Raw genomic sequence first — 26218 nt, 5'->3', positions numbered from 1 at the left:
TTTGACCTGAACTTCAGTAGACCTGTAACCCCTTGGTGTCATTGACTGACCTAGAGTATAGGGCTGTGGTAATGCTCCATCTGGGAGATTGTGGGAATGGAAAGAGAGAATGACCATGGGAATGGAAAGTAGTGAACTGGGTGCCCAGAGCATAGTGAAGTCCCGCCAGGGGCTCTTCTGTGATTAACACCTTTGATTTGACCTCCAGCCTCTGGTTGAACGGTTTGAGACCTTCTGCCTGGACCCTTCCCTCGTCACCAAGCAAGCCAACCTTGTGCACTTTCCACCGGGATTCCAGCCCATTCCTTGCAAGCCTTTGTTCTTTGACCTGGCCCTCAACCACGTGGCCTTCCCACCCCTTGAGGACAAGTTGGAGCAGAAGACCAAGAGTGGCCTCACTGGATACATCAAGGGCATCTTTGGATTCAGGAGCTAACCAGGCTCTTCTTTGGAGGCAGGGGAGATTCTGACTCTAAATCTGTTGTGAGAAAGTCCCAGCAAGTTCCATGGTATTAAATCCAGGTCTATATTGGCCCAGGGTGGAGCTCAGCATGCTCAGCCCTGCCTTCCTATGTCTTGTGTGTTTGTGCACTTACGTTCTTAACCCCTGTTGCAAGGGCACCCTTCCCTCTTTGGCCATGTGTCAGGGTTGCTCTGTCTCTGTACCTCCTAGGGGACCTCTGTTGTCTGGTCCCCTGTGAGCCATGATTGGTTACCTTTGGTCAGTAATACAGTCAGGGTTCCACACAAGGATGGGTGGGGCCTTGAAATGTTAGGTCATGTTTCCTCAGTACCATGGATCTGAAATGAACTCATCCTTGCTGTGAGCATCCAGAATCCTTGAGGTTTGTTGATGACTGTGAAGCATTGGCAGTATCACCCCAGAGTTATGGTCAGCCTTATCCCCTTCACCTCCAAGTGAACATAAAGTTTCAGAACAAGCAGAGAGCTCTATTTTTAGAAGAAATACGTTACATTCAGAAATGACGAAACCAAATCTTATATTAAAAGGCAAATATGATGGCGACTGTGCCCATTTTTTACATGCCCTCCCTCACGTCCAGTCCAGCTCTCCTCGGGGCCCTGGTTGAATGAGCCTGTGAGGTTGAGTGCGTCCTGGCTTCTGGCAGCTGGGTATAGTCCATGCCAGATTCGGACCTGTTAGAAGCACCATTTTTAAGAAGAGTTCCCAGTCTGTAATTTCAAATGCCATCACATTTAAATCAGTCTCCTTCTTTACCCTTTTACTTCTCTCCTTAGTCATCCTTTTTTATTTTTACTGTGGCATCAATAATAGACACCAAAAAAGCAATGTAAGAAAGAAGGAATAAAAGTGATTTAAACATGAGCTATATCTGACACCTCTGAGTCCCTTTGGAAGTCGAATCTCACTTATCTCACAGCAAAGAAAACCCACCCAAGAAATAGCAGCTCATGTGTGGTGCAGACATTGAACAGACAGGGCTGCTTGAAGGGAAGGCTGGAGGCAGAGGGTCTGAGACTGTTACTTCAAAAGCCAGGCTCCCTGTTTCCCAGCCATGGTAGGAAGGAGTAACCTGGAGCTGGACAAGGACAGTAGGAGACCTATGAGGCTTCCCCTTAGAACTACATGCTGTCGAGGGCTCTGGAGATGCTGGGGGAGAGGGGTCTGTTTTCCCCTAAGACTTGTTTGGGATCAGAGAACCTCAAAAAGCTGTTTTGTTCATTCATGTGTTCAGTTTTGTTCTGGTGCTAGGGGTCAAACCCAGGCCCTTCTGCCTGCCAGGCAAATATCCTGCCAGTAAACTGGGCCTCCAGCCTCTTGGGTTTGTTTTTTTTTTTTTTTTGTTTTGTTTTTCATTTGAAAGTTTTACCATCTACGTCACACAATTTAGGCATGTTCTTTCTTCCTGCATCCCTTTGAAGGTACAGCCCAGTCCCTGCCCGGCTCTCTGAGTAGCATTGACTGCTCTTAGCCCCTCACTGACGTAGACCATCGTGTTTAGTATTAAAATTGTGTTTACCCAAGAAGACAAACCTGGCAGGGCTCAGGTCTCTTTTTAGCCCACGCAACCTCACATGGGGTCCCGGGACACTAAGCAGTCGGTGTCGTGCGGAACAGAGTGCCAAAAGCAGGACTTGTCCTGTCCTCGGCTCCCCAGGTAGTTCTGCCTCTGATAGGACCAGGTCCTGAGTCAGGCCTTGCTGCCCCTCGGCTGGCACAATTTGCTAGAGGGTGTCCCTGAATGAGATGGGTCCTGTTTCAGCTCATATCCCTCCTTCCGGATGGACTCTGGTACCAGCAGAGGTTCTGATGCTGTCCATCTTTTCCTCCTTTTCAAGACAGGAGGAGCTCCACAGAGAAGCTACTCAGTCTATTTTAACCCACCCCCCACTCCCCACCCCCGGGTCTGCTGCAGTAACAGTTTCTGTTTTCCTTTCTGCGATTGTGATGGTCTCCATCTGAAGGGACATTGGAGGCCAGCCCAGGGTTCTGTTTGGAGCAGTAAAAGGAGGCATGAGAAATCCTGAGCATCTCTGGGTTTTTCCACTCTCCATGCACTGGTTTGATGTACTCTCTCCTCTCTGGTTTTACAGTAAGTCAGTATAAATCCTTGGACACATTGATGAAGTGAAACACTGCTGGGCTTGGTTCCCAACTCCTTCCTCTGTGGCCACCTGAGCATCTCACCATGGCTGCAAGGTGATAGCCTGTGATGACAGCATGCCCCTTGTCCCACAATGGCCCTGCACCACAGCTGGATTTTTCCTGGTGGCCTCTGCTCCTCCAGGAGAGGAAGGCTGATGCCTGGGGTTTGGAGTATGAGGAGTGTGCTCTGTTTTCTGTCATCACTGTGGCAATGTGAATTTCTCACATGCAAGGCATCATTAATTACACACACATAAAATCAGTCACGGTTCTGGACAGCACATTGCTGTCTGCAGCCTTGAAACGCTTGGAACATTCAGAGGTCTAGGAAAATATCCAAAGATAGCAAAAATATGTGTTAGTTCTATTTTTTTTTAAAGACACTTGTTGCTACAAAGGAGATGGAAAGCAGATTTAGCTGTAAAATTTATTGATGTTCAAGCAAAAAGAATAGATTGGAAGCAGCCTGCACCCTGACACCACCAGCGAATCTGTTGATGTTAAAGACGCTTATGCAGCGGGTGCTACTGGGCTGCCAGGTGTGGGAAGGGGCAGTGGTTGGGGCCCTCTCTGTGGCAGGCTGGCAGGCAGTCCTTTTCAAACTGTTAAAGAGACTGGTCTCAACTTGTAGCCTGGTGTTTTGTGTGGGCCTGGCTTTGCAGGCAGGATTCTCATTTCTGCTGAACAGCCCTATCTGAGACCATCTGTCTGCTGAGCAGCTGAGACCTGTAGAGATCTTTAAGGAACTTGGGACCACTTTATTTTCTCAGCCATCCCTTTGCAAGCCAATGTTCACTGTTGGAAGAGTTTCTGCAAGGTGCCTGTTTGCAGCGGGTGATTGTGTTCAACCCCATTTACTGTGACGATGTTCTCATGCTCGTGTATACTTGAATGAATGCTCGCTGCTTGACAGAGAACCGCAGCCTTGCCAGTAGGCTGAACTGTTCCCAGGGATCTTGTGACAAGAAGCAATCTAGTGACAATAGATTCCATGAGAGTCGAGCACTGGTAGCTCTATCCATTTGGGAATGGAGAATGGTTGCCTGGCCACCAGCAACTTCTCCAAAGCCCCCAGAAGAGCAATAGCAGGGAGAGCAGAATCCCACTGGGCACCACCGTCCCAGGCCTGTTGGCCCTACCCAACTTGCTCAGCTTCTGAGCAGACTCCTCGCACCTACAGGGCAGGGGCATCTGTTTCTTACTCTGGGAGGAAGATGCATAGACATTTCCTCACTGTAAACTGATAGCAAGGAGAGGCCCCCAGATGGTCCAGGCCCAGGATCCAAAGTGAGTTGGTGAGCAGTGCACTGAGAGGCCCTCGCACGCGGACCCAGCCTTCCCCCTCTGCCATCTTTTCTTTTCCCTTTTTTTTTTTTTTTTTAAGTACTAGGGCTTAAACCCAGAGAGCTCTACCACTGAGCTACATTCCTCGCCCATCTTTTGAAACAGGGTCTCACTAAGTTGCTGAGACTGGTCTCAAATTTGCAATCCTCCTGCCTCAGCCTCCTGAGTGGCTGGGATTGCAGGTGTGTGCTACCACACCCGGCTCCCCTTCTGGCTTCTGAGCAGAGTCCTGCTAAGTCTAAACAAAGCTGTTAGGACAACAGGTAGATAGACTTAGGCCTTTCCAATTTCCTGACGATGAAGACAGGTTAAGCAAGCCTCCCCTCAGCCATGAAGACTGTTAGGTTTGTCTGCAGGTTTGAATGTCTGTTTTATGAACATTTTCTCGCAGAGTAGTGCACCCAGCAGGTGTGCCAGCACCCTGCTGCTGTGGCTCAGCTGACAGGGCTATCAGCTGCAGAGCCCACAGGCCCCAGACCTATTGACTAAGATCTGCCATAAAGGTACCAGAGGCCCTGAGCCCAAGGGTAACTTGAGGAGGCCCAGAGATCCAGCAGTTCCTGAGCAACCCTGGGAGGGCCAGGCCCCTGGGGTGGGCAGTGGGATGTGTTACACATTGTGGGAGGGAGGTGTGTGCTGTACCTGCACTGGTCCTACAGGTGATCGCAGGCTGGCCTCTGGGGCTCAAGGCCTGTGAAGGGGATCATTCATGGGGAGCAACAGATACGCCAAGCAGCTTTGGATTTGGGGACTTTCAGTGTCCCCATTGTGTTCTCTGGCCATTAGTATGAGTCCTATTCTCTACACAGGCAGGTTTGTGTTTTGGGGTTTGGTTTTGAGATGCTGCTTCTAGGTCCTCCCTGTAAAAGGTTCCAAAGGAACAGCTAGCACTTTCCCTCCTGGCTACTCTGGTTAGGAGAGCCACATAGCCTTTGCTTCTCTCCAGCGGACCTTCAGCATTTCTTTTTTATCAGACTGTTGGTCAAATTCACATCCAGAAGAGCCTCCTCCAGACAACCCTGCAGATTCCTGGGGCCTCGGCCTCTACCCCAGCCTTGAACTGTGCAAGTGGAAGGTGGCCCAGCCCTCATATTTCCCTGCCACTTGCCTGTCCTCTCTAGGCCCAGCTGGTGCAGGCACTCTACTCCTCAGAGGGTCAAGGGGCATAAGGAAGGGGAGGCTATTTAGCCTGGGTCCAAGGGTCTGTTGGCAGAGTACAAATAGCAATTTCCTGAAAAAGCAGAGCCTGTCCTCATCAGGGAGCAGCCTAATGATCCCAGGACAAGAGAACTGCCACCATCTGCTTCATCAGGGCCCCCTGAACTGTAGGAGAAAGTGGGCAGCTAAGGACTTAAGCCCAGGCACGCTCACCAAGTGCCACCCTGTGGCCTGGCTGTGTGGCCTAGCTGCCTGTGTGCCTAGCTGTGCGTGGCAGCCTCAGGTGCTGGGAGCTATGCTGCTTTCAGTCTGCTCAGACCGCAGGCCCATGATCTGTGTGGAGCTCCAGGCTAGGGATGTAAGCCAGCTGCGACTAAAAGTAGGGAATCCTGATCTCAAATCTCTCAGTCCATGGAAGAGGAAGCCATGAAAAGCAAGGGAAGAAGGACAAGAAGCCAGACGAGAGGAGATGCGCCAGGGCCAAGACCTGAGGAAGCTGGAAGGAGTCACCCTGTCCAGCTGCCAGGTCAGAGTCTCAGAATTCTATCATGAACGACAAAGGCAGGTCTTCCCTGTATTTTTTAAATTTCCTAATAGCCATATTTATTTATTTATTTATTTATTTATTTTTGTGGTACTGGGATTGAATCCAGGGGTATTCTACCACTGAGCCCCAGCCCTTTAGTTTTTATATTTTGAGCCAGAGTCTTGCTAAGTTTCTAAGGCCAGCCAGCCTCAAGCTTACAATCCTCCTGCCTCAGGCTTTGGAGTGGCTAGGATTAAAGGTCTGTGCCACCACGCCTGGCAAGTGGCTACATCCCCCCACCCCACCCCATGGTGCTAGGGATTGAACCCAGGGCCTCATGCACAACAGGCAAGTGCTCTACCCCTGAGCCACATTCACCAGACCAAGAAACCACATTTTAAAAAGAAAAAACAACAGGTCAAACTAAGAATGCATTTCATTTAACTGAATATACCCAAAATATTGCAACATGTAATCAGTATAAAAATTAATAATGAGGGGCTGGGGTTGTGGTTCAGAGGAAGAGCACTTGCCTAGTATGCATGAGGCACTGGATTTGACCCTCAGCATCATGTAAAAATAAATGTATTGTGTACACTGATAACTAAAAAATAAATATTTAAAAACAGTGAGACATTTATGTTCTTTTCCCATATCAGTTTGGGCCAGGCACCTTCAGATGCCCAACAGACACACAACAGGGCTTGTGGTGACTGTGGGACATTAAGAATCTTGGTGAAGGCAATTCCATGCTGGCCTTCTAAATGTAACGAGGGTGATAGGCCAGAGATGAAGCATAAATACAGCTATGCCTGTGTGTGTGTGTGTGTGTGTGTGTCCATATTCTTTCTCCTGTGATTTATTCTTGGGGTCAGGGTCACTGCCATTTGAGCAGGAGCATCCCATAGTGATGAGTCACCTCAGTGTCCTTGTGTTCCTGCCCCGAAGCCCTCATCTGGGGAGCCAGTCTGATTTGATCTGGCAGGAGACAGTCATGCCAGGAAGTCAGCTCTTGTTTTTCCAGCAGTGAATCAGTTAGTGCTTGATCCCCCTGGGCAGGTGAGGGCCCCTGTAGTGCTCATTTATTACCAGGAGAGCTTCTGCAGAGAGTGGCGAAGCTCAGACAGTCCTGACTTCGGCTGAAGTCTAGACATCCCCCCCACAGAACTCCTATAGCCACCACCTCCCAGGAAGGGCCTAATGTCAAGGGTGGAAAGGGTTGGCCTCTGCACCCTGCTGTCATTTAGACGAATGAATGGCTCCTTCTGAGAAAATGGATTGCAGGTGTGCCACTAGTGGTTATAAGGAAGATGCTCAGGAGGGGGATACAGCTCAGTTGGTAGAGTGTTGCCTCTCATGCACAAGGCCCTGGGTTCAATCCCCAGCAACACACACACACACACACACACACACACACACACAGGAAGATGCTCTCCAAGACTAAAGAAAGTGGGGCTGGGGTGGGGGCTAGGGTGCAAGCTGAGTGACGTGCCATCTCTGGCACCATCTCGCTAATCACACTTTGCCAGGAGCATAAGCCACCTTGGTTCCTGTTGCTACTTGTTCTGGCAGGCCTCCCTAGGCCCTCCCATCCTGCTCATGCCAACCCTCTCCTCAGGAACTGGGGACTCCTTGGTTCCCTCTCCAGGGCCAAGTTCAGTGGCTTGTCCATGAGACACTGAACTAAATGAGACAGGCTGAGGATGTAACTCAGTTGTAGAGCACTTTCCTAGGATGGGCCAGGCTCTGACTTCATTCTCCAGTACCAAAAAATAAGTAAGTTGGACCTCATCAAAAGAGACTCAGGCCTCTTCCGTCGCACTGGAGCATCTAACCTGGATCAGCCTTCATCCCTGGTCTCCTCCGTCTGCCCTTCCTCTCCTGACAGGATGTCCCAGCTCCCAAACCAGCATGACTGTGTACCTGACCCTTGCTCTTCCTCCAGCCCTCCTTCCAAACCCAAACTCTGTGGTTCTTAGAATGAAAATGACCAGGGCTGGGGCTGTAGCTCAGTGACAGAGCACTTGCCTATCATGCCTGCGGCACTTAGCACCACATATAAACAAACAAAATAAAGGCATGTTGTTCATCTACAACTACAAAATATTTAAAAAAGAAAAGAAAATGACCACGTCTATAGGAGGGGCTTGGAGCTGGGCCAGTAACAAGAGTGCCTGACCAGCGGTGTGGGGGAGGAATGGGATGGGAGACTACAAACCAGCCTCACTGTTGGCCACTCAGCTGACATCGTACAAGACACCAGGACCACCTCCAGGGAGGGGACAGGGAAGGAGGTCCAGGAGGAAGCCCAAGCCTAGTGGGTCAGCTTGTCTTGGGATTGGGCCTAGCATCACAGCTGGCCAACTGTGGTGGCGCTTGGGAGAGTGTCCAGAGGCCTCAGGGCCTTTCTGGAGCTAACTTGAGACTCTTATGAGGGGTCAGCCATGCCCGTGTTGATGCCTATGACTCTGGAGCCATGGACAGATGGACCCCAACCCAGCCACAACAATGGGGCAGCAGGACTCAAGGGCGTGTCCTGGTGGTAAAAACTTTAAAAAATATTCCTTGTGCCATTTTGTGGGGCGGATGATACCCAGCTGCCCCATTCGGGGACAGAGCGCCACGCCCTGGGCTGGAGGGCGGCGCGGTGCCTGGGGTCCGGGTGACAGCGGGGCCTCTGCGCTGGCGGGGGAGTTGGTTCACCCAGCTCTGGGGCCGGGGCTCGCCGCTGGGCCCGCGCCTGCATGAGTGCCGTCTCTGCGCCGCGCCGCCCGCCCGGCTGCTTCCCCATCTGGGTGTGTCGCCGCGCACTCCCCCGGGGCGCGGGTGTAACAGGTCCCGGCCTCCGTGGGAGTCGGCGCTGGCCGCCCCGCCCCGCCCCCTGGGCCTCGCCCTTTCCTCCCAGACTGGTCGTGCGGGAGCGCAGCGGCCGCGGCGGGGCATGCGCGGCGGCAGGGCAGGGCGCTCCTGCTCACCTGCGGGGCGGGGCCTCCCAGAAACTGCCTGCCCCGGCGGGCCCGCCTCGCCACAGCCCGGCCAGCAGCCAGCCAGGACGCGCGCCGCCGCCCGCTCTCCTCCCGCGTCGGCGAGCCCAGCCCGAGCCGGCACCTGCCTTTACGACCATGTTCAAGGGGCTGAGCAAAGGCTCCCATGGAAAGTGGTCCCCCAAGGGGTCCCCAGCCAAGGGGTCCCCCAAGGGATCGCCAGCCAAGGGATCGCCCAAGGGATCCCCCAGCAAGCACAGCCGGTGAGCAGGGCGCGGGTTAATGTGGGGTTGGGCGGTGCGAACCCCAGGTGTTCCCAGCCACCTGGCGAGCAGCTTGGAGTGCAGAAGCCCAGCGCTGGTATTTGGCGTCCGGAGGCCTGGGGGCTTTTCCTGCTTCAGGAGCTTCTGGCCAACTGCAGCCCTCGCAGGAAGCAGCGGGTGGCCTGGGGCTCCCCACCATCTCCAGGGAGGCCTGAGGGAGAGTGCTGGACAGGGGCCGGACAAGCCGCTTTCTGCTGGGAGGCATGAGAGCCTGGCTTCAGCCCAGGGCTCGGACCCCAGGGTTCCATTTGGCTGGGATGACCCTTGGGACCTGGGTGCTGGTGGACAGAGGGCATCTCTCCCTCTTAGGTGAGAGGGCAGGATATCTGCACCTAAGCTGCACCTTTCCCCAGGGTTCTCAGCTGGGGCCTTGAGAGTAGATAAAGAGTTGGGGGTTCCTTTCCATGTTGATGTGGGGAGGGGGTGCTGTGCCTCCCTCACGTCACCCAGCTCTCTTCAGACAGGCTTGGCTGTGTTTTTCCTGCTCTCTGGCCTCAGCCCCTCTGCAGGTGGAGGTGGCACCCTCCCACACATTCCAGGTGTCAGGGTGCCATGGCATCAAGATAAGAGCAGGGATGAAAGACTGGGGTGAGGATGCCCATTACCCTGATTGGGATCATGGAGCTGACATGGAGGCCGGGTGTCTGGGCGGACCAGGAAAGACAGCCGTTAAGGCTCTTACTGGAGTGACCTGTCCTCCCTGGGGCACCTGAGTCCAGCCCAGGGTGGAGTGAGCAACTTCTTGTGGGAACAGCCCTCCCATGAGACTAGACCTGAGGACAGAACTCTCCTGGACAGTGTGTTGCTGCCCTGGGCAGCTCCATCCACAGGGTCCTACTGGCTCTGGCTGAAGACCCAAAAGTGGGCTCCTCATTCCACTCATGTGCAGTCTGTTAATGCAGCACCCACGATGTGCCAGGACACTTGTAGGGTCTTGGAGTACTGCTGTAAACAGAGCTGAGGGTCCCTGCCTTCAAAGTGCTTACATTCTTGTGCAATAAAATTGACATGTACTGGGTGCTGACTGCACTAGGCTCTGAACTGGTGTTTCTGTTGGGTTAATTCTTTTAACACAGTAACCCTGTGTGAAAGATATTATTAAAATCTCACTTTAGGGCTGGGGATGTGGCTCAAGCGGTAGCGCGCTCGCCTGGCATGTGTGCGGCCCGGGTTCGATCCTCAGCATCACATACAAACAAAGATGTTGTGTCTGCCGAAAATTTACAAAATAAATAAATAAATATTTAAAAAATAAATAAAATAAAATCTCACTTTACAAGTAAGAATCTCAGGCAGAGAACTTGAATAACTTTTTTTGTTTTTTTTTTTTTTTTTGATGGTACTGGGGATCAAAAACCCAGACTTTCTTGCTTGATCATAGATTTCTTTCTTTCTTTCTTTCTTTCCTTTCTTTTTTGGTGGTGCTAGGGATTGAACCCCGGGCCTTATGCATGTGAGGCAAGCACTCTACTTCCTGAACTATATATCCCGGGCTTCCTTGACCCTAGATTTCTTTTGGACTGCTTTGTCTTCACTGGCACTGCCCTTCTGTCTGAAGCCCCCTTTCCTTTGGCCTTTGATTCAAGTCCCAGCTCAGTGAAGACTGCAGGACTCCACGTTCATAAAGCTTGGACCACTTGGCCTTTTCTTAGGTCTATTTGACTCTCTGACCCTCAGAGTGAGTGAAGCATACACTAAGAGCTCTATAGAGTCTTCTGAATAAATGTATGCAGCGGGAGCTCTGTAAAGACTGCTAAATTAAAGCATGGAAAAGAACCCTGGGACCTAAGCAGCAGAGTTACCATCTGTTTCTGACTTTGTGACCCATAGCAAGTCAGGTCCCAATTCTGACTTGGAACTCCTGAGTCTGGAGAGTATTGGGGTGCCTCATTCATGTCTTGGCCTCCTGCCTCAGCATTGTGTGGCTCCTCCAGGTGGTTACTAAAACCTTGACCCTGGCAAAGCCCCTTGAAGGGCAGGATGGGGTGGAGGGAGACAGGTGGAGTGGAGGGGTTGGGGTGGAGGGTGTGCACTGCTCCCTTACCCCAGCCAACCCACTGCTCCTCCATGGGCCCAGCCAAGCTGTCTCAGGTATTAACGGGCCACCCACCCAGCAACCTGGCAGGCAGCTAGGCGTGGTGGGAACCTCACTGCCAGGCCAGCTGGAAGAAGCTGGTCCAATCTCTCCACAGCACCACACACCCCTGGGACTCTCACTTTCTGAATCCTCATGGGGAACAGTGTCCTCACCCTGTCCCCAGATCTATCTCAGAGTCCCCCAGGCAAAGACTCCTCCATTCAGGCCACACAGCCTGACTGTGGAAGGGTAGGGGCTGTACCTGGTGAGGCACACAGGAACCTTCCCCCATGCTACGCTCTGTCCCCCCATCCACCAGGGCTGCCACCCAGGAACTGGCTATGCTCATCTCCCGCATGCAAGCCAATGCTGACCAGGTGGAAAGGGACATCCTAGAGACCCAGAAGAAGCTGCAGCAGGTGAGGCGCATGCAGTAGCCAGCAGATCGGGTGGCATGGGGAGCCCAATGTCTTGCTTGGCAGTCCCTTGGGTGCCCTCTGTGATGGTGAAGGTGAGGCAGACACCCTAGTCCTCACTGCCTGCTCCCCAACACTGCTGGAGACAGGACTCAACCTTCTTCTCTTCTGTGTTCCCTACTTTGGGGACAAAGGGAGGCGACGAGCCTCCCCTCATGTTTTTGCCACCTGCCCCACATCCCTGGCCTGCTGGGCCAGTGTAGCTGGGGTCCCAGAGCTGAGGCTCAAGCTGGCAATGAGGTCAGCAGGGACAAGTGGGGAGGACGTGGACTCTGGGCCCCGGTGAGCCTGTTTGCTGTTCCCAGGACCGGCTGAGGAGTGAGCAGAACCAGGCCCTGCAGCACCAGCAGGAGACTGGCTGCAACCTGAAGGAAGCAGAGGTGCTGCTTAAAGACCTCTTCCTGGACGTGGACAAGGCCTGGCGGCTCAAGCACCCACAGGCCGAGGAAATGGAGCAGGAGTGAGTGGGGCTCATGGACGGAGGTGGGAGCACTGGGGAAGGCCCGGCCCAGCCTGACCTGCCGGCCGATCCTTGGCAGCATCAAGCAACTGCATGAGCGTGTGACCCAGGAGTGTGCCGAGTACCGCGCCCTGTACGAGAAGATAGTGCTGCCCACCGATGTGGGGCCCAGGGTCGACTGGGCACGTGTGCTGGAGGAGAAACAGGTTAGGGGCTCCCCCAATGTTTGATATGTCCTTGAAGAGCTCAAAATCACACCTTGGCTCAGTCAGAGAGCAAGACAGAATGACATTTGTCCTGGGCCTGACTTAGAGATGGCTCAGGGTCTAGGAGGAGCCAGCAGAGCAGACAGTGCAGTCAGGGTTGTCTTCCCGCAGAACAGGGCGCAAGAGCGGTGAGAGAACTTAGCTGGGTCAGTGGTGAGGATACTCCAGAAGGAAGGAAAAAAGGCTCCTGCTGGGAGGTGGCCTGGATGTAATGGAAAGTGGGGTTTTCTGGGCAGGTGGGCACCACCAGGTCACAGGACACCCTGATCTCCAATCTCCAGGTAAGGAGTTGTGCTTTGAGGCTGTAGTAGGGGTGTCATGATGACAATGAAGGGACTCGAGGAAAGCACCTGGGTGATCAGGGTGTGCTGAGGGTCCCAGAGTTTGGCTGGGGGTGTCTAAGCAGCAGGCATTGAGACTGGGACTACAGAAGAGGCAGGGCAGAGTAGGGAGGCTTCAGAGGCTGAGCCTGGAACCAGGGGGATTCAGGGACTGTGGTCATGGTGGCACTAGAGAATGGCATGTCCCCTTGCCCATTTATCCAGGATGCTCACCTGGCTGTCCACCCTCTGCCCAAATGATCAACACTATGTCTCCCAATAAGGATTCAGGGAGGGTGGGAGGTGCTGTGTGTGAGGGTTCTTTGGACTCCCCCTCCAACAGGGCCCTGCTGGCAGGACTATGCCACCAGCACTGAGTGGCTGTCTCTTCTGCAGAAGCAGGTCTGCGAGGGCCAGTACGGGCCAGGCATGGGGGAGCTGGAGCAGCAGGTTGCAGAGCACAACATTCTGCAGAGGGAGATCGAGGCTTATGGGCAGCAGCTACGGACACTGGTGGGGCCGGTGGGTGAGCTGCGCCAGGCGGGAATCCCAGTCCAGCCCCAGCCCCAGCCCCACTTTCTCCCGTCAGAGCAGGGCTAGATCTGCTGGCCCTCTGGGGGGGGGGGCGGGGTGGCAGAGGGGGCAGGGATGGCTGGCCCAGATGTAGGGTACTACCTTCTGCACCTGCCTCTTATTGGTCCTGTGTTTCTCTTTCTGGTTGAGTCAGGACGCAGCCAACATCAGGAACCAATACCAAGACCTACTGGTGAGCAGGAGGAAGGGGCAGGGTGCAGGGGTGAGCAGGGGCTGGCACCCTGAACCCTTGAAAGGGTCAGTGTTTCTGGGCGCCTGATGGCTTCCGTTGCCACCCCTTTCTCTCCCCTCTCGCGGCTGCTGGTCCTGAGCACAGAAGGCGGCCTCGTGGCGCGGGCAGAGCCTGGGCAGCCTGTACACGCACCTGCAAGGCTGCACGAGGCAGCTGAGCGCCCTGGCGGAGCAGCAGCGCAGCATCCTGCAGCAGGACTGGAGCGACCTCATGGCTGACCCAGCGGGCGTGCGACGGGAGTACGAGGTCGGCAGGGAGAGGCCAGGGCGGTGGGGGTGGCCAGGGCCGACCTGGTGCTCACCGCCTGCGACCCCGCCTGCCCCCAGCACTTCAAGCAACACAAGCTGCTGGAGCAGGAGATGAGCGTGAACCAGCTGGAGGACGACGGCGAGCGCATGGTGGAGCTCGGGCACCCTGCGGTGGGGCCCATCCAGGTGGGGAAGCCCCGCCCACGGCCCCCGTGCTCCCCCAATCAGCGGGATGGAGGGCTGGGGTGGGGCGTGGTCGAGCACTTGGTAGTGCGGTCTTGTAGGTCCACCAGGAGGCCCTGAAGGTGGAGTGGCAGAACTTCTTGAACCTGTGCATCTGCCAGGAGAACCAGCTGCAGCACGTGGAAGACTACCGCAAGGTGAGTCTGCAGCCAGGGCATCAGGACTTGCAGGCCCCAGGTGCCTGGAGGGCACCAAGAACACCTGCCTCCGGAGGGGCCGGGCACCGCCAAAAAGACCCATGAGGCGAAATAATGTCCATCTTGACGGGGTAATTTTGCCTTGGGACAGGGGTGGGGGGTGGGTAGGGGAGTGTCAAAATTGGTCCTTAAAGGTGAAAAATATTTGAACACTCTCAATGCCAATGCAAAAAGTACAGATCCTACATACAGCAGTGCACAGACGGGCAGCGAATCCGAAATATTAAAAGTTCAGGGATGGTGGGGGAATTTTAAAAAATGTCTAAAAAAGCCCTTTACTGGGATAATAATGAAAAAGGGCTGAGACACTGATAATAGGCAGCTGAGATTTTCTTTGTTATTATAATTTCCACCCAAAATATTTCATACACTGTGTGTGTGTGTGTGGTGCTGGGGCTAGAACCCAGAGCCTCAAGCTTACTAGGCAAGCACTCTACCTCTGAGCTACTTCCCAACCCTTTCATGCATTTTTTTTTTTTTTTTTTTTTTTTTTACCATAAAAGAATAGGATTTGGGGCTGGGGTTGTGGCTCAGTGGTAGAGTGCTTGCCTACCATGTGTGAGGTACTGGGTTCAATCTTCAGCACCACATAAAAGTAAAATAAAGATATTGTGCCCACCTATAACTAAAAAATAAATATTAAAAAAATAGGATTTATTCAAATGAGAAGAAAAAAGACACAGCTCCTTCAGGGTGAGAGGGGACCAGTATGGGTTGCCCCCTTTCATGGACTTTTGACAGAGACAAACCCCAGGAGTTTTATTGTTTCCTTTGTGTTGAAAGACATTTTCCTATGTAACTACAATACCAGTATGACAATACCCATTGACAGTAATTCCATGGTGTCATCTGACCATGGGTGCTTTTTTAAATACACTCCAGCTTATTGGGATAAGCCCAATCCAAACACCCCATTCCAGCCAGAAGGACCACAGGTATCAGAGGAGGGCAGGTGAGGAGGCCCTCACCTGTGCAGGAAACACAAAACCAAGAGTTTAATGACATGCTTTTAAAAAATTAAATTCAGTGAACAAAAAGTGCCCATTTGCACACTCTCCAGGTCCTGCTGCTGGGTGTGGTAGTGCATATCTGTAATTCCAACAGTTTGGGAGGCTCAGGCAGGAGGATAGAAAGTTTGAGGCCAACCTGGGCCACATAGTATGAGCCTGTCTCAAAATAAAAAGGACTGGGGCGGGCTGTAGCTCAGTAGTAGAGTATCCCTGGGTTCAATCCCCAGTACCAATGATAATTAATAATAACGATAAAATAAAAATAAGTAAAAAGGTTCCATTGCCTGGGTAGATGGAGTGGTTTTTTGGGGGGCCAGTTAGGAGTTAGTCTGGTTTGTTTAGCTGGTTTGAGAGCAGCTGGTCTGGGTTTAGCCTGGTTTTCTTTTATCCCTGTTACACTGAGATGGCTTGCAGGGTCACTGGGCAGCCAGTTGCTCCTGGCTCTGCCCTTGACAACCCAATGACCTCAGTTCCAGGAAGAGGCCGACTCTGTCAGCCAGACCCTGGTGAAGCTCAACTCCAACTTGGACAGCAAGTACAGCCCTGCCTCGGGCCCCTCTGGGTCCCCCATAGAGCTGGTGCGACAGCTGGAGGTGAGACAGCCCACCAGGCCATAGTACCCTACTCTGCAAATTGTCCTGCTTGTCTTTTTGGGCCCCACTTCTCTCCACCCAGGTTCCTAGTCATGCCCCAAACCCTGAGAAAGCTCTCCAGCTTCCACTCTGAAGGCCTGGGTAGCCTAGCGCTTCCCTCACCCGCAACCAGCAGATCCCACACCGGGGTCCCTGGTGGGGCTCCTTTTACTGCAGTATGTTAGGACCCTATGATGATGAAGGCCAGGCCCTGATCCTCTTGGGGGGCAGCTATGGGGTAGGTGGCCTCTAGTGCAATCTGGCTTGAGCCCCCACTGCCTGGTCCCCTGGCAGGCAGAGGAGAAGCAGCTGGCCATGGCCGAGAGGACCATTGGGAAACTGCAGCAGAAGAGCCAAGAGGTCGCCCCTCTGCCAAAGCGCAGGACCCCATCCAAGCAGCCCCTGCACATGGACAGCATCTGCGACTGGGACTCGGAAGAAGTACGAGCTCTGCCTGCCCTGGCTGGACTGACTTCTGCCTCTGCCACTACCCACCCCACCCTGCACGGCCCTGTGCCTCCCAACTCCCCAGGCCAAGGCCCACCTCCGATCTGTCCCACCCCCATCTCCTACTCCTGTTCCAGCTGCTCTTCCTGTCCTTTGCCCCTATCTATTTTGACTTTGGTCACTCGACAGCCCTTGCCTCTGAGCTTGCATGAGCCCCTCCCCACCTGTCCTCCCAGGTGCAGCTTCAGCGAGGAGACAGGTACATGCTGATGGACAACACTGACCCACACACCTGGGTTGTGCAGGGCCCTGGTGGGGACACCAAGAGCGCCCCAGCCGCCTGCTTCTGCATCCCGGCACCAGACCCTGAAGCTGTGGCCAGGGCCTCCAGGTGGGTCTGCCCAGGGATACTTGGGAGCAGGCGTCCCAGACCAGGCCCTGTGTCCCCAAGGTCACTGCCCACAGACCCCTGCCCAAGCGTGCCTTTCCCTGAAGCACTGAATGCCAGGTGGGGAAGGCAAGAGCCATGACGGTCGTCGTTGTCTGATCTCTTCCTTCCAGCCTGGCTTTGGAGCTGCAGGCCCTGAAGCAGAAGCTTGCCACAGTGCAGAGCAGCCTGAAGGCCAGTGCTGACGAGCCGTCAGGGCCCGGCCAGCAGGGTACTAGGGGCTGGCCAGCGGGTAGGGTTGTTGGGAAAGTAAATTCCTACTTTGGTCACTTCTGGAGGGGGACTGTGATGGGTGGGGGGTGGCCCTGGATTCAGAACATCTGCTCTAGGACTCCATCTCGTCTCTGCCACATCTTTGGGGCTCTCCTTCCCTTAATTAGGCTGTTCCCAGACACTCCATGGACACCCAGGGAGGGCCTCTCACAGGCAGACATGAGGTAGGCCCCGGTCCCTCACCAGCACTTCTGCCCACAGCTCCAGAGGCCCAGAAGCTCCTGACCCAGATGACCCAGCTAGATAAGAACCTGGGGCAGATAGAGAAGCAGGTGCTGGCCTGGGCCCGAACCCCGCTGAAGCGTACTGCTCCGCTGGAGGACCTGGAGGGCCGTATCCACAGCCACAAGGTGGGTGAGCCGCCAGCAGGGCTGCTGGGATCCGAAGTAGCCCTGCCCTGGGGTGCACACACTTTAGGGTGAAAAGGCAAGTACAGAACAGCTACTGGGGTCCAAGGTGGGAGAGGAAAGTACAAAGTCCAGAGCTCAGACAAGAGGGTTCCATCCTGGCTCCTCCACCAGTGTGTGCTGTCACCTTGAGCAAGTCACTTAACCTCTTTGGGCCTTCATTTCCTCATCCCTGGGATAAGCACAGTACGGCCCATTTCATCTGGTTGTCCTAGGATGAAGGGTGGTAATGCCCAGGAAGTTTCTAGCAGGGGCCAGAGCAGAGGCCCTGCCCCCAGGAGGTCCTCAGGTGAAGGTCCTGAGAGCAGCAAGAAAGCCTGGGCATCTCGGGGGGCGGTTTCTCCTGGAGAGGCAGCAGCGTTGGGTAAACATCATTACCAGAGAAGACCGTGTTCTCTACCTGTGAACTCAACATCCCCAAAGTGCCCCCAGTAGAAGCTGCCCCTCCCCATGCCCAAGGGCCATGGTCTGGTTATCCTTCCAAACCGGTTTCTGTTCAAATATATTGTATCGTTTGTATTTGGTTTTAAAAAATGTGAACCATGCTGTTCACGTTGTTGTGCAACCTGTTGTTTCCCTTCGATGACACAGCGTGGGTGTTTGAAGGCTGCAGTTCAGCAGGGGGTGGAGGGGTGGGCAGGAGGGGCTTCCCGAGGGGGCAGGCATGGGGCTCAGTGCTGCAGGTTGGGCTGGGAGGCCACTCTGGATGGAAAAATGAGAGTTGGTGTCCACTGGGGTCTTCTGGGCAAGGCACCTGTGAAGAGGGGAAGGACACAGGATGGCAGGGGGCTCACTGGATGCCTCCTGGGCCTGGCTGTCCTCAATGTTTCTGATAGCTGAAGCTGTCACCAAAATAGGTCATTGGGTTTTGAAGTCCTCGCACCTGCCACTTCAACAGTGTTGGGGGCGAAAAGAAGTTTTGTTGGACTGGACTGTCGAGTTGGCGCTAAGTCACGATTTATGGAACTAGTTGAGTGACTAACTGGTGACCCCAAGTGGACAGAGCCAGGGCTTTGGTGGCCTGATCCTGGAGCAACAGGGTGAGGACCTGCATGTTCTGTGAGCAGGACAGAGACATGAAGATGGCAAGAGGCAACTGTGTCCTTGCTGTTGCTGTGGAGTGCCCATTTCATTCTCCCGTCAATCATTCCATAGATAAAGAAACCGAGTGTCAGAGAGGTGTGCCTGCGATCAGCCATCCCCAAGGGGCCTAGCGGGGCCCGCCTGAGCCCAGGCTTGTACCCACCACATTCTCCTGCCCCCATGGGCGCAGAGATCACTGAGCCTGCCCTCCCCTCCAGGACATGGTTCAGCGCCTGCAGAGCCTGGGAGCCGAGAAGGAGGCCGCCCAGCAGGAGTGTGAGGCGCTTCTGTCTGCACAACCTGTGGGCTCAGCTGCCCTGCAGCTGCCTGTGGTCCTCAACAACCTCAAGAACAAGTACAGGGATGTGCAGGCTCTGTGCACCCTCTACGGGGAGAAGTGAGTGCCCAAGGAAAGATGCTGGGTGGGCAGCAGGGCGTGGCCAAGAAGGCATCTGACCCTCCCCTCTCCTGTGGCAGAGCCGAGGCCGCCCAGGGTCTGGAGCAGCAGATCCAAGATGCAGACAGGATTATCAGAGGGTTTGAGTCCACCCTGGTGCAGGAGGGCCCCATCCCCGACGGGCCCCGGGCTCTGCAGGAGAGGATCAGCGAGCTGCAGGTAGGGACTGATGGGCAGCATCCTGACTGGAGAGGGGGCACAGCCTGACCAAGCATTTGGAAGTCAGTGAAGGTGGACACGCAGCTCACTAATCTTGAGGGTGTGTGGGGCCATGTCCCCCCCTGCAGCGCCAGAGGAGGGAGCTGCTGGAGCAGCAGGCCTGCGTGCTGGGGTTACACCGCCAGCTGAAGGCCGTCACACACACGTGCAGCGCGCTGCAGAACCACTTCCAGGAGTTCTGCCAAGACCTGCCCCACCAGCAGCGCCAGGTGCGGGCACTCACCGACCGCTACTACGCTGTGGGGGACCAGGTGGACCTGCGGTGAGTGGCTGGGTCCTCAGGGTACAGGCGTGACACGTCCCCATGATACACAGGCTGTTGCAGAACCCAGGCACAAGCTGTTTCCCCATCTTTAACATGGGATAATAACAGCACTTAACACCCTGAGCCGTGCCAGCAGAGACCGTCCATTTCATCTCAATTCCCAGCCCCAGCACAGGGGACAGAGAGTAGGGGATCTTCCTGGCAGCTCACGCACAGCTGACCTGTCCCAGGGAGGAACACCAACAGCCTCCCCAGAGGACAACCCTCACCTCTGCCCTGGACCTTGTCCTGCAGGGAGAAGACGTTGCAGGATGCCAGCCTTACCTACCAGCAGTTCAAGAACTGCAGAGACAACCTGAGCTCCTGGCTGGAGCACCTGCCCCACAACCAGGTGTCGCCCAATGACGGGCCCAGCCAGATCACCTACAAGCTTCAAGCACAGAAGGTGGGGCTGGGGCTGGGGCTGGGGCCACGGGTGGCCTGCCCAGAGCTATTGAGTGTTTCAAGCCACCTCCACCTCCCTGGCCACAACTGCCCGTGCATGTGCATGTGTTGCCCCCTAATGGCCAAAGGTCAAAACCACACCAAGGCCTCAAAGCTGAGCAAAGGCCTTGGCCCTCCCCCAACCCCCACCTGCAGCGCCCCACCCACTTAGCCCATCTCTGACCACAGGGTCAGTGGCAATGCACCAGGGGTGAGGGGGCAGCTCACAGTCTCTTGGGGAAAGCTGGTGCAGCCCAAGTCAGAGCGCTGTGGGAGCCCCCTGGTGGATATTCATGGGGGTGTGAACAAGCAGTGCAAAAGGAACCAGTTCCTAAGCTGAGACCTGAGGAATAAGTAGGGGAGAACTGTCCCTCACAAAGGTCACAGCATGCGGGCGAAAGGAGGGGGCTCATGGGCAGAGGAAGAGCAGACCATCCAGGCCTTTCCAGGCTTGGGAAGGAGGCTGGATTCTGCTCTGTAGCATCTGGAGGCCCTGGGAGGGGCGCCCTTGGGTGGGCATTTGTGAGTTGTCTGTGGCTCCAAGTGAAGAATGGCAAAGAGGGGGTGGGAACAGCGACAGAGAGGCCCTGAGGGGCCAGGGCAGAAGTGCAGTTGAGAGTGAGTGGGACCAGGACAATTTAGTTGAATTGTTGGGGCCAGAGATTCAGTATCTTTGTTTTTAAGTTCCCAGGTGAATAAAGGGGGCAGCCAGGGTTAAGAGTGATTGTGGCAGAGCAGGGCTCTCAAAGGGAGGTCCCCAGCCTGTAGCAGCAGTGACACCCAAAAGCTTGTCTAAAACACCCCTTCTCAGGTACCCCCCAGAGCTGCCGAGTAACTGGGCACGCAGGCAGGTTAGTTCTGCCGCACGCTGTGGCCACGCTGCTAGAGCCACTGAGCCATGACAGAATTCTGAGGGGCGCCAGGCAGGAAAAAGAAATACTGCCCAGGAGAGGAGGGAGGAAGGTCAGAGAGAAGAATGTCAAGGAAAGGAGCGACTTCTCAGGTCTCCCAGCCGCTCTCCCTGTCCCCTCTTCCCTGGCTGCACTGGCGGCCTGTGGCCCTGGAGGCCTGGACTGGTGGAAAAGCCAGGTGAGAGAGTTTTCTAGCCTCCCTGACTCTCACCTCCTCCCTGGCAGAGGCTGATGCAAGAGATCCAGGGCCGCGAGCGGGACAGGGCCACAGTAGCCCGCCTTTCCCAGGACTTGCAGGCGGCTCTCCAGGTAAGCCGTCAGCTCATCCCTTATTCCCCCTGCCTCCCTCTCTCTTCCCATCCTGCTCCCCCGTGCCCGGCCTCCCCACTGACTTTCCTCCCTGCTCAGGACTATGAGCTGCACGCAGACACCTACCATGGCTCCCTGGAGCCCACCCTGGCAGTGTCTGCCCCCAAGAGACCCAGAGTGACCCCCCTGCAGAAAAGCATCGAGGCCCAGGTGAGATTGGACTCGGTGGGTTCCCTAGCACCAGCTGTGCAGCCTCTGAGGCAGGAGCTGACTTCTGCCTTCCCTCTCTCCTTTTGCTCTGTCCAGGAGAAGAGCCTGGCCAAGGCCTATACTGAGGTCACAGCTGCACACCAGCAGCAGCTGCACCAGCTGGAGTTTGCCAGAAAGATGCTAGAGAAGGTACAGAGATGAAGGCCCCTCTATCCTCACTATAGAGAGAGACAGTGACCCCGCTGTCTTCCCTTCCTCTTTCCCTGCAGCCTGTAGCCCCTGGCAGGCTCAGCCGCCAGCTTCCCTTGAGTGGCTCTAACAGGCTGGTATCCTTCGATTTAGGCTCTGCAGATGTCCTTCGATGCGGTCCCAGCTTAGCCACTGGGCAGTTCTCTGATTGGGACAGGACCTCTAACCCCAGAGAGCAGAGAAAATCCTCACAGACTCTTTATCGTTGGACCCAGACACAATGGCAGCAGGCCACCTAGGTCTCCATCCCTGGTAGAGCAGGAGCCAGGCACTCTCTGTGGCTCCTGGTGGCCTGCTAGTCTTCTGCTCCCTGATCTGTACACCAGTGGGAGCTAGAGGAGGAAGGGCCCCTTCTGGGAGCCTGATGGAAGAGGCAGGGGAAAGGTTCAGAGGGAGTACCAGTCACACTTGGCCTGACCCTGCTTGCTTCCTAACATCATGGCATTGACTAGGTCTCAAAATCCTGCACCAAGCATCTCAGGTCTTCAGTCCCACCTCAGGAGCTAATGGAAGTCTCAGGAAGTGTGTGTGTGTGGGGGCTGCGTGTCTCTGATCTCAAGGACGGGGTATAGAAAAATGGGATGCCTCTTTCTTTCTCCCAGTATTCTCCCTTCTTCTTCTCCCTCTGCAGAAGGAGCTCAGTGAGGATATCCAAGTGACAGGTGGTGCGCAGCAGGGGTCTGAGTGCTCAGCCCAAGCAGGGAGGGAGTCAGAGGCCCTGAAGTCCCAGCTGGAGGAGGAGAGGAAGCGGGTGGCTCAGGTGCAGCAGGAGCTGGAGCAGCAGAGGCAGCAGCTGCTGCAGCTGAAGACCCAGAGGCCCGTGGAGAGGCTGGAGGAGAAGGAACTGGTGGAGTTCTACCGGGACCCCCAGATGGAGAGCAGCCTGTCCAGGGTGAAGGCCCAGGTGGAGGAGGAGAGCAAGAGGAGGGCTGGGCTGCAGGCAAACCTGGAGGCAGTGGCCCAGAAAGTGGCCCAGCTAGAGAGCAAAAGGAGGACCATACAGCCTCCTCACCTGCTGACCAAGGAGGTCACCCAAATCGAGAGAGACCCCAGCCTGGACAGCCAGGCGGTTCAACTGGGCAGAGAGATCCAGCATCTGCGGGGGGAGAACACTGTCATCTCAGCCCAGCTGGAGGAGCTTAAGAAGGAGCTGCTGGCCCTTGAGCAGAAGGAGGTGAATGTGAAAGAGAAGGTGGTGGTGAAAGAAGTGGTCAAGGTGGAGAAGGATCTGGAAATGGTCAAGGCAGCCGAGGCTCTGAGGCTGCAGATTGAGGATGCCGCTGCACAGAGGAAGCTGGCACAGGAGGCCACGGCCAAGCTACAGGCTCGCATAGAAGACCTGGAGCGGACGATCAGCTCAGTGGAGCCCAAGGTCATCGTGAAGGAGGTGAAGAAGGTGGAGCAGGATCCAGCCCTTCTCAAAGAGTCCACCAGGCTGAGAAGCCTCCTTGAGGAGGAGAGGAACAAGAATGCCATGTTGGCCCGGGAACTGAGGGACCTGCGGGGCAAGTATAGTGTGGTAGAGAAGCAGAAGCCCAAGGTGCAGCTCCAGGAACGGGTCAATGAGATCTTCCAGGTGGACCCAGACACGGAGCAGCAGATCACACGGCTCAGAGCCGAGCTGCAGGAGGTGGCTGGCAAGAGGAGCAGTGTGGAGAAGGAGGTGGAGAAGCTGCTGCCTGACCTGGAGGTCCTGCGGGCCCAGAAGCCCGTGGTAGAGTACAAGGAGGTGACCCAGGAGGTGGTGAGGCACGAGAGGAGCCCGGAAGTGCTGCGTGAGATCGACCGCCTCAAGGCTCAGCTCAACGAGCTGGTCAACGCCAACGGGCGCTGCCAGGAGCAGCTCATCCGGCTGCGGGGGGAACGGGACGAGTGGAAGCGGGAGCGGTCCAAGGTGGAGACCAAGATGGTGAACAAGGAGGTGGTGCGCCACGAGAAGGACCCAGTGCTGGAGAAGGAGGCCCAGAGACTCCGCCAGGAGGTGCGGGAAGCAGCCCAGAAGAGACGGGCCACGGAGGCCGTGGTCTATGAGCTGCAGAACAAGTACCTGCTGCTGGAGAGGAGGCGGCCCGAGGAGAAGGTGGTGGTGCAGGAGGTGGTGGTCACCCAGAAGGACCCGAAGCTGCATGAGGACCACAGCCGGCTGAGCCGCAGCCTGGATGAGGAGGTGGGCCGGCGGCGGCAGCTGGAGCGGGAGGTGCAGCAGCTGCGGGCCAACGTGGAGGAGAAGGAGGGTCTGCTCAGCTTCCAGGAGGACCGCAGCAAGAAGCTGGCTGCCGAGAAGGAGCTGCGGCAGCTGACCCTGAGGATCCAGGAGCTGGAGAAGCGGCCTCCTGCAGTGCAGGAGAAGATCATCATGGAGGAAGTGGTCAAGCTGGAGAAGGACCCAGATCTGGAGAGGTCCACAGAAGCCCTGCGGCGGGACCTGGACCAGGAGAAGATGCGGGTGACAGAGCTGAATCGGGAGTGCCACAGCCTGCAGGTCCAGATCGATGTCCTTCAGCAAACAAAATCACAGGAGAAGACCATTTATAAGGAAGTGATCAGGGTGGAGAAGGACCGGGTGCTGGAGGGTGAGCGGGCCCTGGTGTGGGAGAAGCTCAACCGAGAGCGTGCAGCCCGCCAGGGCCGGGAGGACGAGGTGCGGCGCTTGCGCGAGCGGATTGACAAGGCTGAGGCCCTGAGGAGGACCTGGTCCCAGGAGGAGGCCCAGCTGCAGAAGGCCCGGGACCAGGCTGGCCAGGAATGTGGGTGGTTGCAGCAGGAGCTGCGGGAGCTGGAGCGACAGAAGCAGCAGAAGGTGCTGCAACTGCAGGAGGAGGCCAAGCTGCTCAGCCAGAAGACAGAGGGCGAGCGGCAGAAGGCAGCCCAGAGAGGCCAGGCACTGGCGCAGCTGGAGGCAGCCATCCTCCACGAGAAGGACCAGATCTATGAGAAGGAGAGGGCCCTCCGGGACCTGCACACCAAGGTCACTCGGGAGGAGCTCAGCCAGGAGACCCAGACTCGAGAGACCAACCTCTCCACCAAGATCTGCATCTTGGAACCTGAGACAGGAAACGACATGTCCCCGTATGAGGCCTACAAGAGGGGCATCATTGACCGGGGCCAGTACCTCCAGCTGCAGGAGCTGGAGTGTGACTGGGAGGAGGTCACCACCGTGGGCCCCTGTGGGGAGGAGTCTGTGCTCCTGGACCGAAAGAGCGGGAAGCAGTACTCCATCGAGGCCGCCCTGCGCTGTCGCCGCATCTCCAAGGAGGAGTACCATCTGTACAAGGACGGCCGCCTCCCCATTTCCGAGTTCGCCCTGCTCGTGGCAGGGGAGACCAAGCCCTCCTCCTCACTCTCCATTGGCTCCATCATCTCCAAGTCCCCACTCGGCTCTCCAGCTCCCCAAAGCTCTGGTTTCTTCTCCCCCAGTTTCTCTTTTGGGCTCACAGATGACAGCTTTCCCATCGCTGGGGTCTACGACACAACCACAGACAACAAATGCAGCATCAAGACCGCTGTGGCCAAGAACATGCTGGACCCCATCACTGGGCAGAAGCTGCTGGAGGCCCAGGCGGCCACAGGGGGCATCGTGGATCTCCTTAGCCGCGAGCGCTACTCTGTGCACAAGGCCTTAGAGAGGGGGCTGATTGAGAACACCTCCACGCAGCGGCTGCTCAATGCCCAGAAGGCCTTCACCGGCATTGAAGATCCTGTCACCAAGAAGAGGCTGTCGGTGGGTGAGGCCATCCAGAAGGGCTGGATGCCCCAGGAGAGTGTGCTTCCACACCTGCGGGTACAACACCTGACTGGGGGGCTCATTGACCCCAAGAGGACGGGCCGCATCCCCGTCCCACAGGCTGTGGTCTGTGGAATGATCACTGAAGACCTGGCCCAACTCCTGCAGGACGAGTCCAGCTATGAGAAGGATTTGACAGACCCCATCTCTAAGGAGCGGCTGAGCTACAAGGAGGCCATGGGGCGCTGCCGTAAAGATCCACTGAGTGGCCTGCTGCTGCTCCCAGCTACGCTGGAGGGGTACCGCTGCTACCGCACGCCCTCCCCCAGCCTGCCACACTCCTGCGTGCGCTGATGGCCCCCCAGCAGCCAGGGGCGGGTGCCTGCCCCTTCCCCACAGCAGCCTAATCCCAGGCAGCAGCTCTTCCCCGCCCACAGACAGCTTATTACTCAAAGGTTCCTGGTATTCGGTCCTCCCCAACCTCGGTGTCTATCCATCCTCTCCCAGACCAGATTAGCAGCTCAGCTCTTCCCTCCTCCTCCCCTGCCCAGTGCTTCCAATAAATGAACTCTCCCAGGGCCCTGTGTGCTCACATTTGGGGATGTAAATCGACGTGTCTGGGTTTGCATGCAGGGCAGACTTTGCTTAGGTCCTTCCCTGGGTCAGGGCATGGATGTGCCCAGCTTGCCTGCTGGTCAACGGGGTGTTCATGGAGTGGGGTGGCTCCTTAGATTCTGGGCAGGGGTGCAGTGGGAGACCATAGAAAGAGATTGCAGGAGAACACTCTCCCCTTGCCAGCAAGCCCGGGTGTCCCCAGAGCAGAACAATGCCAGAAAACTTAGGAATGTGTCACATTTATTTCACATTTGTCAAATAAAAGAAAACCAACTTCAGTATCTTCAGTGGCATGACAACTACTTAGAACAGCCACAAGTGTCCAGACCTCTTTGGGGGTCAGGAAACTGTCCCTCTCCCCTACTCACCCCTCCTGTTGAACTTGGGATTCCCAAATGG

At 55.8% G+C, this 26218-nt stretch overlaps 2 protein-coding genes across 4 annotated transcripts in view; both read left to right on the top strand.

Moving 5' to 3' along the window:
• Srp68 (signal recognition particle 68) overlaps positions 1-1790 on the top strand; it is a 39522-nt gene extending 37732 nt beyond the window's left edge. For all 3 annotated transcript variants that reach the window (XM_026404817.2, XM_026404816.2, XM_026404818.2), the window contains one exon: positions 209-1790. In XM_026404817.2, the coding sequence (XP_026260602.2) occupies positions 209-470 (262 nt within the window). In that variant the 3' untranslated portion in view covers positions 471-1790. The remainder of the gene's footprint in view (positions 1-208) is intronic.
• Positions 1791-8779: 6989 nt separating this feature from the next.
• On the top strand, positions 8780-25558 carry Evpl (envoplakin). The gene is made up of 22 exons (XM_026404852.2): positions 8780-8904; positions 11361-11460; positions 11823-11977; positions 12057-12183; positions 12960-13085; positions 13291-13329; positions 13474-13635; positions 13716-13823; positions 13922-14017; positions 15558-15680; positions 16014-16160; positions 16403-16557; positions 16728-16825; positions 17056-17237; positions 18596-18774; positions 18855-18993; positions 19122-19315; positions 19613-19763; positions 20938-21021; positions 21121-21231; positions 21328-21420; positions 22112-25558. Exons 1-22 carry the CDS (start codon positions 8780-8782, stop codon positions 25556-25558), a joined length of 6141 nt encoding a protein of 2046 aa, XP_026260637.2.
• The last annotated feature ends 660 nt before the right edge of the window (positions 25559-26218 follow it).

Source organism: Urocitellus parryii, chromosome 7 (genome assembly GCF_045843805.1).
Source record: "Urocitellus parryii isolate mUroPar1 chromosome 7, mUroPar1.hap1, whole genome shotgun sequence".
NCBI classification, from domain to species: Eukaryota; Metazoa; Chordata; class Mammalia; order Rodentia; family Sciuridae; genus Urocitellus; species Urocitellus parryii.
The sequence above is the reverse complement of the archived record's forward strand: the minus strand, read 5'-3'. Positions and strand labels throughout refer to the sequence as shown.

Bases quoted from the DNA above. Each gene is read 5' to 3' on its own strand.
- Evpl (XM_026404852.2), top strand. From the start codon at position 8,780: ATGTTCAAGGGGCTGAGCAAAGGCTCCCATGGAAAGTGGTCCCCCAAG. The intron at 11,461-11,822 runs GTGAGGCGCATG...TGCTGTTCCCAG, and splicing joins CCCAGAAGAAGCTGCAGCAG to GACCGGCTGAGGAGTGAGCA. The intron at 19,764-20,937 runs GTGGGGCTGGGG...CCTCCCTGGCAG, and splicing joins ACAAGCTTCAAGCACAGAAG to AGGCTGATGCAAGAGATCCA.